Raw genomic sequence first — 13,609 nt, forward strand, 5'->3', positions numbered from 1 at the left:
TCCCCGCTTACCTGTGAACAATCTACTTCAATCACCTTTTGAAAGTTCTTGACTCATACCATTGAAGTTTTTAATTGAAGTAAGGCAAATTTTAACTTCTTTGGAAGGCTTATCCTTTTCCTTAATTACTTTAAATTTGTTTTAAAAATATGCTCACTAGATCCAATATACTCCCCTTTCACTTCAGTCAGTGGCCTGCCTTATTATCCAAAAGAAGGTCAAGTTTTGCTCCTTCTCTAATATAACCATTTACATATTGATAAAGAAAATTTTCTTGACCACATTTATCACTATGATAGTCCCAGTCAATGTTTGGAAAATTAAAATCAGCTATATTAACAACCTTGTTATTCTTACTTCCATCTGCGATCTCTGCACGTGTTCCTCGATTTCCCTATGACTATTGGGAGGGCCTATGGTACATCCAATCACGGTGATCATTTATTTATTTCTAATTTCAATCCATATAGTTTCACTGACATTTTTTTTAAAGAAATACCTTCTCTAGTTACAGCAGTCCTTAACTAAAAATGCCACATCCTAAAAGAAAAACAAATTAACATTTCCTGGGATAGTGTCTCATTTTCTGGCAGACAGAAACTGTGACTTGAAACATACTCCAAATTTTCAGAATTCCACCAGGAGTCATACAGCCTGATCTGCAAGACTGCCATCAAGCCACAGATCGAAGACTGAGAAGCTTCCACCAGCACTAGGCCTGAAATTGCGAATGCTTAAGTTGCACTTTCAAACCAAATAGCATTTGTGGGTTTAAAGTGATTTTCAGTTGCTAAATTTACAAAGTGCAAAAGCAACTTTACTGCTGATATATGAGTCATGTGGCGCGTTCCAATAAACAACATTACAAACACATCTCCTGAGGACATCCTGCTGGTGATTGGAGCTTAGCTCATACTTATTTTGATTCTGCAAGCTTGTGCTGAACAGACACTCTAGAGTTGAGTCAATATGGTGTGGAGTTGGAAGAACACAGGTCAGTCAGCATCAGAGGAGCAGGAAAGTCAATGCTTCAGGTTTTCGCCCTTCATCAGGGCAGAGGAGGGGGAAGGAAGCTCGGAAATAAATAGAGGGAGGACGTTCAGGCTGGGGCTGAGGGGAGATAGGTAGTTTGTGATAGGTGTTGGCCCAGGATGGACATGACACTAAGGGGGTGGGAGGGGGAGTTAAAATGGTTGGCAATCAGAAGGTGCTGTTGATTATAGCCTACAAAACTCTGCGAACTGCACTGACTCCATGCTTGGTCTCACTGATACTGAGGAGACCACATCGGAGCAGTAAACGCGTCTGTGTCAGTATGCGGTCAAAGGGCTTCAGGACAGAGGAGATTATCAGTGGGTTGCAGTGGAAGAGAGAATCACTGAGATCTCTTCTGAGGAAGGACAACTTCTGCAAGGTGGGCATCCTTAGAAGAGTCTTTGCAGTATGGTTTTCAGGCACTTGGAGGAGCAAGAACTGCAGATGCTGGAGTCAGAGTCAATACAGTGCTGAGGTGGAGGAACACAGCATGTCAAGTAGCATCAGAAGCAGCAGCAAGGTCAACGTTTTGGGTTTTCACCCTTCATCAGGATGGGAGAAGGACAACGGAGCTTGTAAATAAATAGAGGGAGGGAGCTGGGCCTGTGAGAAGTTAGATGGGATGGTGACAGGTGGATGCAGGTAGAGGGTTGTGGAGATAGATCATAGAAGTGGTGGGGCGGATAGGTGAAAAAGATGACGGACAGGTTGTGTCAGGTCAAGGAAACGGGGATGAGGCTGGGGTTCAGAAGATTATGAAACTGGTGTATTGTGTGTTGAGGTCATCGGGCTGTTAGTTGCCGAGGCGGAATATAAGGTGTTATTCCTCCACTTTACCTGTGGTGTCATTGTGACACTGGAGGATGGCCTCAACATAGACTTCACCAGTTTCAAAATCTCCCCACCCTGGCCTCATCCCATGTCCATGTCCAACCCTTCCTCTCATTCCTGCCTCCTTGACCTGACACAACCTGCCCATGTGCTTTCTTATCTATTTATCTCACCCTTCCCATGACCGAAGAAAGCATATGGGCAGGTTGTGACAGGTCAAGGAGGCAGGAATGAGAGGAAGGGTTGGACATAGGATGAGGAGGGGTGGGGAATTGTATGTTGAGGCCATCCTCCAGTGTCACAGTGGCACCACAGTTAAACAGGAGGAACAACACCTTATATTCCGCCTCAGCAGCTAACAGCCCAATGGCTTCAACACAGAATACATCAGTTTCATAAACTCCCAACCCCCAGCCTCATCCCATGTCCAGCCCCTTCTCTCATCCATTTCCTTGACCTGACACACCCTGTCCATATTCTTTCTCACCTATCTGCCCCACACTTTCCATGATCTATCTCCACAACCCCCAACCTGCATCCATCTATCACCACCCCACCTACCTTACCCCTGCCCCACCCCCTCCCACTATTTATTTGAACTCCCCTCCTCCTTTCCAGTCCTGATGAAGGGTGAAAATCTGAAACGGTGACTTTCCTGCTCCTCTGATGCTGCCTGACCTGCTGTGTTCTTCCAGCTCCACATTATATTGACTCTGACTCCAACATCTGCAGCTCTTGCACTCAGAGTAGATGCCATTTCTATAGTTGAAAACAATACATTCCACCAAGGAGTGGTATCCCCTGGATGTCAAGCTGATGTTTATTTCTCTCCTTCTGAAACAGGCTGAATGGTTGGATGTTGACTGGGGACATTTGGTTGCAACAATGATCTTTTCTATTTTTTACTTAATTAGGATACACAATGGTGGTTAGCCTGTGTCATTTTGTGATGTCCTAAATTCCAATCGTTCTTAATAGCATCAGTCCTGTTGTAGGCAGCACTGATTATAATGCAATTCGAATGGTATACCAACTGCTTGAAGCTCTATAGTTGGAAAAGTCTCCTGGTTTACCAGCAGAGATGGGCCTTCCCACCGGAGTAAAATAAAGATTGTTTGATATTTGAATGAAAGAACTGTGTTAAGTGCTGGTTTAGAATACTCCACAATACCCTTAGTTACTAACAGCCAGAGATGGGAGATCCTGGTGCTTCTCTCAAGCATCATTAAAGGGGGTGGTACCTGAGATACCTGCTTTAAAAAAAATGCAACAGCTTGATCCTGGATGGCAGAGCAGAGAGCCTCTACTCATTTCTTTCAGTCTTGCAGCAACACAGTTAAGGAACCTATCCAAATTAGGAGTCATGGATGTGAATGCAAGTGTTTACATTAAAATGGTGAGTTTTTTTTTGACTTTTAAGAAAAGTTTAAGTAACAAATATAAACAGATTTTCTGACATGAAGCTAATGAAAAATAAACAGTTAGCTTGTAATTACATTAGAGTTCAGAAATGGAAACTTTGTGCCATATATTTTTGTACTAATAAATAGTACACGCTCTTTAACATCATTTCCTGTATCTTTAGTATTTGTGCACGCTTGCCTCCAATGGGGCTTGTTAATCAGCTTCATAAAGCAAGAACAAAATAAAGTTACTTTATAAGAAGTGGACAGTTATTAAAATAAAACTAAGTTGCACTTTTAAACCAATACCTTGGAATCTTGTCATTGTACTGTCCAGTCCATTTGTATGTATCTGCGTAGCCTTTGTAGACAGAGTATTGCTCGGTACCTAAAACACACAGACAACTTGTTGTAAGATTGCAGCTGTGACCGATCAAAAGGCTTCCATCCCCACATCAGGTACAGTGGAAGATGAGCACAATGCCGGACAGAATAAAAACATAAATCTGGAATAAACAGAAAATGTTGGAACTATCCAGTAAGGAAGAGAGGCGGTTTGACTTTCAGTCTGATGAACTGAGAAAATTTAGAACTTCAAGTAAGTGAAAGGGTGGAACATAGAAGACATTAAATGATGACAGGATTAGTGGTGCAAGGCCAAAGAAACTTGTTTGGAAGAAGTAAAGAAACAAACAAAAAATCTTTTTGCATAATTTGCCCTCATTAGGAAATGGCTTACACGGACTAAATAAACAAATCACTCCCACCACAGTTACAACTGATTTTTGGTTTTCATTGATGAATATTGGCTTCAAGAAAATGTATTTACACTGGCCACTGCCTGAGAAAGCTTGACAGAGCAGACATGTAAATAGACGTCATGAGGGAACAGTACCAGATGCCGAACAACTGAAAGCAAGATAGTACTATCTAAGTGGATAGTGAAAATGGGTTGAATGGCCTCTTGTAAGAATTTACAAATACAGATGTAGCTGCACTGCATTTTGAATTATAAAAGAGGCATAAGCAAGAATTGGAAGAACATCAAGTAGTTATTGCCTTGAGTGCCTCCACAGTACAGAAGAACAATGGTCACAGGCGAGCACTGCATGAAGAAAGCGCAAACATAATCCATATTCTTTGCTTCAAAGAGTGTTCTGGAGGCAAGATGCTACAAGAGGCGATTCCATGTCTATTTTGCAATTCAGTAAGCTATATGAAAAGATGAGAAATGATAGTAAACAGTAGCTTGAAATTTGGTTGATTCTTCCGCTCTCTTCCACCTCACTCTCTAATGACCAGCGCCAACTACAGCTGCTTCACCGTCACTTGGACTCAAAGGTCGTCTAGATACAATCACATTATATATCTGACAGTTTCCTTTATCAAACCTAGAACCTATTTAATTGAATGTTGTGCACACACAGACAGACACACCAAAGCTAATGTGTCCTTATTCTGGTCCTATTTCTTTGAAAATGCTTCTTTATTTAAACTGTTGCACAGCATAAGCAAGAACATTTCTTCAGATGCAGCAGAGGTGGCCAACAGCATTTCAGATTTAAAGGTAAGCATACAACAACAGAAACATTTAAGCTTTCAAGCTTCACCTCCACCTTCAGCAATTTCCTTTCTAATGTGAAGTTGTGTTGGGACATTCCATACCCTTGTTACCTGCATTCTTTTCATTTGTTTTATTTTTCTCAAATTTACAGTCAAATTAAAACTTTTAATGATCCTCCAAACTACCTGATTGTTCCTCACAAATAATGACCTTGATCACAAAGTTTATAACTTAAACAAATAGATAATTTATTATTAATATTGAAACTTTAATAGAACAGATAAATAGCAAGGTAATCTATGTAATATCCATGATTAAAGCTAAATTTTCTTTGATCATAACCCCTACGCTCTCTCAGACAGACACAGTTAAGGAATAAATTTAAATAGAAAGTAAAAGAATTGTAATTTGCCAGTTCAATAAAAAACTTCCAACAACTAATACGAGACCTTCACAAAATCTCTGGACATATTGTTGAGACACAAATAGAATTATATAGCTTGTTTGAATTCTGAAGTCATCTGTTAATGCAAACAGTTTCAGCAGACTTCGAGGAATATTTACTCACCTGACTGGGTTTCTTCCCCTCGAACCCAACAATTCAATAACTGGAGAGAAACTAGAGACACAGCAAGACCAAGCAGCACCGTCTCTGAAAGTCTGCAAAAATCACACTGCCTCCTGCCAACTCCTAGTCAAAAACAGTTCTGCCTCGATTGACTGATTCAACATTCAACCAGCTATGCTCTTGAGCATTGCAACAGGTCGGTGATGATTTGTCTACAGTGTCCTTAGATCAGTAATTAAATTGCATTATCTTTCCAGGCCAGTTTTCAGCAGAAAAGACCTGTCATTTTTCTTTTTTTAAAACAGTCTTCTGAAATCACGATTATTCACTAAGAGAATAAAAAAAAACAAATTTTTTTAAAAATCAGAAGAAATATTTACAATGCACAAGTCAGTAAAGCAAGCTATGACTAACATCTACCTTATATTCGAACATCCAGAATTAACATGAGGTAACCGTGAACTAACAGGCAAATTGTGGTTGAACACCCCATCAACTGTACCTTGAAATGGAAAATACAAAGGCAGATCCTGTGAACTTCTCAGCAATCAAATCAGATGGCAGTGAGCACAGAATCACAAAAATGCTTTGAAGTCCTACCGCTCTCATATGTTTTGACTCTTCTTTTTTGGAGACTTAGCCTCCAGTTTCCTTCAAAAGGCATTCCAACTTAAGTTGCATCAAAGACTGCTCACTTCCCAGTTGTTCCAACTCTTCTCATGACATTGAGTTAAATGAGATTCACAAGGCTGCATTCCAACATCTAATCACCAGCACAATTTGAGCTCGTTAGTTGCTCTGGGCAGAACATCTCCACTCACAGGCATTCATTTGCGTCAACTGTTCGCTTCAGCAACAGACAACGCTACTTATAAGGTTATCATTGCCGAAGTGCCAGCTTGCTACCAGACAGCTTCCTTTCGGCTCTACCAAATTGATAAATGCTCATGGCTACTGGAGTCCCAAATACCCAGCAGCATGGAGCCAGTGACATTCCGTTACTATCTCAATTTCCCATGGGCATTTTTTAAGCCTCAAGTTCATAAAATCAGTGAAAGATTCCTGGGGCTTCTCTGAGCCAGTTCCGTGCGTGCCTCAAAACTACTAACAGCATTTTAATTCTATGGAGTTAGCCACCTCTTCTCCATTGTTCCTGGATAACTTTGGCTAACTTGTTCACTGACCCTTAAAACTGATCTGAAAGATCTATCATACCCTCAAAACAGGGCCTTATCCATTATCTTAGACAGATGGGAATACATAAAAAAACCTTTGGAAAATTCGATGCTTGAAACATTATAATCTGAAGTGATCTAATTGTTACTCTCCCTTCATGCTACAGATAGACCAAAAAAACATTTTGGTCATATGGACAAAATTTGATAAAAGGGTTAAAGGACTGGAGTTCTTATCTCAAATATTTTGCAAATTTGTTGTTAAATCTCATATCATGACTTCGAGTCAAAATCATTGTGGGGGAGGTTTGGTAAAATATTCAATACAAATTAAGTTATGAGTTACAGGTTGCACAACTTAAGAGCAAAAACAAAGTTGTTTTCTCCAGATGCTGCCAGGCCTCCTGAGCTTTTCAGGCAACTTTGTTTCTATTCTTGATTTACAGCATCCACAGTTCTTTCAGTTTTTACAACTTAACAGCAACTTGAAGAATAAATTTTATTTCTCTTATTACTGTTCTTTGTCCTTCCCCTTTTGAAGGTCTTGACTTTTTGCGGGGATGCTACCTGCCAAGGCTTAGAACCTCCAACAGTATTGGTCATTATCGTGGTGAAACTCAAGAGTAAGATTACGCAAGCTAAAAGAAGCATCAAAGCCAAAACATTATAAAATCTTGAAGTCAATACTTCATCTATTTTCTCTCAATAAATTGTTGGAATTCGAAGTTTGTCTTTCCATTTCCTTTAAACTGACTTCTCTTACTTGTATCATTCATGATCACTTAAAAGAAATGAGGAGCATAATAAAGCAGGAAAAAATTTTTGTTAATCATTTAAAAGCCATTACTAGAAAGAGCATCCTGGTGAAAAAAAGACACCTTTTCATTTACATACTCCATTTGGTATTTACGATAATTTGTTATTTGTACTTTCACATCATGAGAGATCGTCTGCAGAACAGGATGTAGATAATGTGAAGTAAAGAAATGCAGCCTAATATACAAAGCTCAATGTGTCAATGCCTCACAGAAATTCAAAGTATTCATCTGAAGGTAATTTGTCCTGATAAAATTGAAGCAAGTCTGTACAAATGTTAATCATCACACTCATTTCAGAACCAATTAAGAATATAAACCAATAGAATCTGGAACTGACATTTGGGATTTATATGAATCTGGAGGTGGTCTCTTCTTGCCATTTGTGATGTTGCACCAATTCTGAGATTGGGTTACACTTTTGTAACTCAATTCATTTTGAATATTCTTAAAATAAATGTAATATGACACAATTATACAAGTAAACAGCATTTGCCTTTTTAATAATAAGCACTGTAGCTTTTAGATTTTGCAGTTAACATCAAATTTCACTGACCGATAATGGCTTTTTTGACAAATTGTTGTCCAGTGATTAAGCTGCACATTCCATATGAGCCAAAAAAAAACTATTTTAAAAAAAATGAAACATTCACAATGATTTTTTTTAAGTGATGGATCTTTCTGAAGCAAATTATATTCAGAAAAGACGATGACATTTTTTGAAAAAAAAAAGGTCAATGTTGCACCACATCTCCTCAGGCACTCTTTGAACAAAAATCAAATTGTTGATTGCTAAAAATAAAAATGCACTCTTCAAATTTGCAATCAGAAAGTCACTTAAGACCTTCAGGATTCACAAATGTTTGATTCCTGACAGCCCAGATATAATACCTGAAAATATTTGACAACCAAGTGTCATAATATATTTAAATTGAGGCGTATTGACTTAAATTTTAGCAGCTTGGTAAAGACTAAAATACTGATCATTGCTGTCAACATTAGCTCCCTCTACTGTTTACGCTCAATTTTACCATTCACTAATAATGCCCACTTAACGCTATTCCCTTCCTGTTTAAAATCACCCAAAAAACTACCAATTTCTCTCAAGGTCACTTAGCCAGTTAAAGAGAATAGTTTAATTGGAGCTGTGCATTTATTAGAATCAATCCATTTTCACACAGTTAACTTCCTGTAGGTTCCAGTGTTTTCAGAAAAGAAAGGAAGGAAAAAATAGTTCACAACTTTTCATTTTAATGGCTTTGTCAATATCACTTTTGTTGGTGACATTATTTCCTGCACTATCAATTAACTAATATTGATAGCTGATTGCATTAGACAGTATAAAGAAAAAGGTCCACATAGCAGAAAACGTAACTGCATACAGGTGTTGCCTGATGAACACATTTGGAGCTAATTTAATAATGAAGGATACAGCATTCATGTAAATTGAACATTTCATGAACTTAATACATTACAAAGTGCTTCATGACCAAGAGAATACCACTGAAGTACGGTTACTGCAATAATGCAGGAATGTGTGCAGCAAATAAAAGAACAGCAACATCCCACAAATACCACGGACAGGAACAACCAGGTAACATATTTTAGTGTCCTTAGAATAGCTTTCCTATTCTAATTCCAAATAGGAGATAGGATCATTAACTTCATCTGACAGACAAGATGGGCCAGGTTCAACACCTCAGCCGCAAGGCATCAACTCCAACAATGCAGCACTAGCTTCATTCAGAAGCAGGAGCTATTGCAAGCCAAAACTGGTAGAATGTTGTCATGTTTGGAAGGAAACAATATCAAAGCTTCAAACGCTGATAAGTTACTATAGTTGCAGTGACAGCATGAAACAGAACAGTTAATTATATTATAACAAGGTGTAGAGCTGGATGAATACAGTAGGCCAAGCAACATCAGAGGAGCAGGAAAGCTGACATTTTGGGTCTAGACCCTTCTTCAGAAATGGCTCTAGAAAGGGTCTAGGCACGAAATGTCAGCTTTCCTGCTCCTCTGATGCTACTTGGCCTGCTGTGTTCATCCAGCTCTACACCTTGTTATATCAGATTCTCCAGCATTGGCAGTTCTTACTATCTAGTTAATTCTATTATATTGTGTTTTCTATTTGTTTTTGCATTCCAGATTAAACTTTTCACCATCCTTTTTGCACGCTGCATTTTCTGTAACTGAACTGCTCAGCTGAAAATTTATGTTCAGACTCCTTGTGTTTACTGTAAAAACATCCACAAAAAAAGTTTTACATTTTAATTACAAATATGTACAAAAATAGTACATGAATTACACACCTAAAAGACATGCAAAACACAAGTACAAAAAGACTGGTTAATACAAGAAGTAGCGCTCATTACCTGCCCATGTTGTTATTTTCTGTAACAACTTGTGAAACACGCAGAATTTCCAGAACAATTCCGTAGCACTGCAGATTTAAGAAGCTGTACAAATAAAGTCATGGATTTCTGCTTTGCATAAATAGGAGGGTAGAAGCCGTCTGCTCTTCAGAAATTGTACTTAACATTGATAATTTTCATTGTTGTTCCTCCTTTTTACCTTCCCATTCTAAAATTTTAGATAATGATATAACACAATTACACAAACACAAGATGAATTGTGAGATTAGTGTTCACTCTGGAGTTATAAAATTGAGGCAAGTCAATGGTATATGGTGTCTCTTTTCAACATCCAAACAATAACATGTGCTTATTGAACAGGGTTGCTGGATGGGGGTAGGTCACAATAAGGAAAGTCTCTCATGGTGTGAATTGGCTCTAAGACAATATGCCTGGAAACGGAAATTCTGAACTAACAGCCATTTATGACAAACTTTTAAAAGATTCATTTATGAGATGCCAGGTCAGCACTTAGCGCCCATTCCTAAGTACAATTGAGAAGGTGGTTGTGAACCTCCTTCTTGAAGCACTGCAGACCAAATGGTGTATGCACCTACAAGGTAGTTAGTTAGAGAGTTTCAACATTTTGATCCAGGTGATGACGAAGGATGGAAATATGTTTCGGAGTCAGTGTGAGGTTCAGAGGAGGATCTTCTAGGTGGTGGCCTTTTCAAGTACCTGTTGCCCTCGTTCTTCAACGTGATCAAGATTGCATGTTTGGAAGGTACTGTTGAGGGAAGTTTGACTGTTGCTCCAGCTTATCTTTTAGATGGCATGTACTGCAACTACTTTGTGTTGTTCAAAGAGGATGATGAGGTCCCATTCAATCTGCTGATCCAGCCTGCTTTTATTCGTGGACAGGGCATGTCTAATCCTACTCCGATACTAGAGTCGGACAATTCCGCATTACTGGAGTGCACTGCAGGAGATTATCCAGTTAGTTGAGAGGGGTGACTCAAAAAAGAGTCAACCTTTCACTGGACAGGCAGCAAGAAGCTTACAAGTGTTCTACACTTGAAAATCTAGATTGTTCTGGTTGGCCTTAGTACAGTATCACCTGAGGATTTTTAGGCTTTAGTTCTTACAAACTGGATTTAAGCTTTCTGAACTGAGGTTAGTCTATAGATGGATGACCAGAGACAATGTGTATTCCAAATTTGACAAACAGAAATTCTTCACAACATTTCCTCAGTAGTTTGATGCGGGGGCATAAACATAGCAATGGATTTTTATACATCTCAGCAAAGTGGCTGACAAAATTATTATAGTTGCATGTGTTATGAAAATGACAAGAAAACTTGTTTTTGCTAAAAATAATCTTTTAACCTGGAAAGGATGGCAATGCAACAAAGGCTTAATTCTATCATTTGCTGAATAGGATTATATTTATGTGCAGGTAATTATATCGTTTGCTGAAAGACTGCATTTTGTTCTTATACCACTAAGCAAATATATCACCTGTCTTCCCATACATAATATCCAATATGACTGATCTTTGTTCAGGCCAGTGCCTGTTAGCTGACAACACTAAAAAAAGGCATTTTAATCATGACAGAAAAACTTGATACCAGCTTCATGTTTATTTACTGCTGTGGGCAGTGAACTTCAAATATCAGTCGCTCTCTACTGCTTAAAATTCTGACAAATTGACAAGCTGGAAAGAAATGCCTCCGTTAAGTGAACAGTAACAATAGCAAAAAAAGGAAGTAGTAGTGACCTTTTTCTCTGCTCTCCAAGGACAACTTCTAAATTGAAGTGTATTGAAATACTTTCAAACAATGAATGAAACAAATTGTTTCAGAGTAATGCAAAAACCTCTAAAACAAACAAATTGTAAAAACAAAATGCTAATGTTTAGAACTGTCACACGATAGAATTTGTATTGATGCAGACCTATAATGTGTCCTTCAAAATACATTCCTGGGAAATCCCAATTAAGCAGAGGAGTCTGGCCTCCAAGTGTTCTTCCATTAAAAACAAAATTAAAAAATATCAGCCTTTTGCCATCTGCAGTTAGGTCAATTAAAATGTAGTAATTCATTAAAATCCATCTATCTGACGCCAGCTTTCACGTCAGACTCCCGAAATCCTAATGTGCCCAGAAATTAATTGGCTTCTCACTGCTATGATGCAAATTTATCATTAGACAAAACATCATTCCTGATCTTCTCCAAACACAGCATCAAACAGAAATTTAATTATGTCTCTTTGAAATGTTCAGCCCTTCTTCAAATATATCAACTTGGTTAGATCCATTAAGCCTTTTGTCAGGGTGCATCAGAAATAAATATAATGAATAGATCAGACAGGCAGGGCATTAAGGAGTCTTAGCTGAAGTCAGATACAAAAATAAATGTGTTGAACTTTGAATAACAAATGTGATGAAATATTCTTCTCCATTAAGGCATCACAAGTTTCATCTGTGGTTATTAATGCCCTAGAATGTGTATTAAGTGTGTGTTAATTGTAAATCTTTGAAAATGATAATAAGTCACTTCACAGAAACTGAGTCAGTATAACCATTAAGTGATTGGCTTAGAATAAGAATTGTGCTTTGAACTTTAAGGAAGAGTTCAGAGACACTTCCAAGCCATTCACACTTTTAAAAAATGGATGAGACAGGACTCACTCTGGAATTCTGACTCTCAGAATACAATACCTTAAATTTCAGTCTTAAAGGATTGTTCATGGGATGCTGGTATCCCTTAAGGTCAGCATTCATTGCCTATTCCAAATCATCTCAGAAAAGAGAATACCTTTCAGAACTTCTTCAATTTGCTTGGTGTAGGAATTAATCCTATGCTTTAGGTGGCAAGTTCCATGATTTTAAACCAGAACAAGTAAGGAATGGTGATATGTTTACAGACCAGGTTAATGTGTGACTTTCCCAGGAGCTCACAAGTACAGATGCTGCCATTTGCCTGCACCCTTCTCCGCAGGTTGTGGCAATGGGAGTTACTTTTGATGAACACTTGACATGCATCTACAGCACTGCAGATGGCACACTTCAGCCACCCATGCACTGATGATGAAGGCTGTGAATGATTTCAAGTGCCTTCTTTTCCCTGAAACTATCAAGCTTCTTAAATGTAGCTGGAGAGAATATTTCATCACATTCGTGGTGTTTACCTTTTAGATAGTGGACAGACCTGAGGGCGTAAGGAGAATATCCAGCCTCTGATCTCTTGAAGTCACAGTATTATGTGGCTGGCCCAGATGAGTTTAGGGTTAATAGTAAACTGGAGAAAGCTGATCATGGGTGATTCAGCAATAATAATAATACTGAATGTCAGGAGGAGATGATGCTACTTAAACATGTTGGAGATGGCAAATGACGCATGATGTGGCACAAATGCTTTTCATCACTTTACAGCACAGTTCTATCACTGGTTCTTACTGCACACCAAATGCATGGCACTGCTTGCTTCATGGACTGAGGAGGGATGTATAGAACTGGATACCTCAATCATCAGTGAACCATTTATGTCTCTATAAGGAAGTGCAAGCCATGATAAATGGAGTCAGAGTCACGTAACATGGAAACAGGCCCTTCAGTCCAACTAGTCCACACTGACCTTGTTCCCAAACTAAACTAGTCGCATTTGCCTGCATTTCGCCCATTTCCCTCCAAACCTTTCCTATTCATGTACTTATCCAATTATCTTTTAAATGTTGTAACAGTATGAAAGACTTAAAAAGGGCATGAGGGGCAACACTTTCTCAAAGAGAGTGGTGCATACAAAGGAATTAGCTGCCACAGGAAGTGGTAGAGGCAAATACAATTACCTGTCCAAATGGCTTTTA

At 38.6% G+C, this 13,609-nt stretch overlaps 1 protein-coding gene across 3 annotated transcripts in view; it reads right to left on the reverse strand.

Annotated features, from left to right (window-relative positions):
• parga (poly (ADP-ribose) glycohydrolase a) overlaps nucleotides 1-13,609 on the reverse strand; it is a 196,416-nt gene that overhangs the window by 34,798 nt on the left and 148,009 nt on the right. For all 3 annotated transcript variants that reach the window (XM_059640270.1, XM_048563467.2, XM_048563466.2), the window contains one exon: nucleotides 3,579-3,657. In XM_059640270.1, coding sequence (XP_059496253.1) covers nucleotides 3,579-3,657 — 79 coding nt within the window. The remainder of the gene's footprint in view (nucleotides 1-3,578; nucleotides 3,658-13,609) is intronic.

This window comes from Stegostoma tigrinum, chromosome 37 (assembly GCF_030684315.1).
Source record: "Stegostoma tigrinum isolate sSteTig4 chromosome 37, sSteTig4.hap1, whole genome shotgun sequence".
Taxonomy (NCBI): Eukaryota; Metazoa; Chordata; class Chondrichthyes; order Orectolobiformes; family Stegostomatidae; genus Stegostoma; species Stegostoma tigrinum.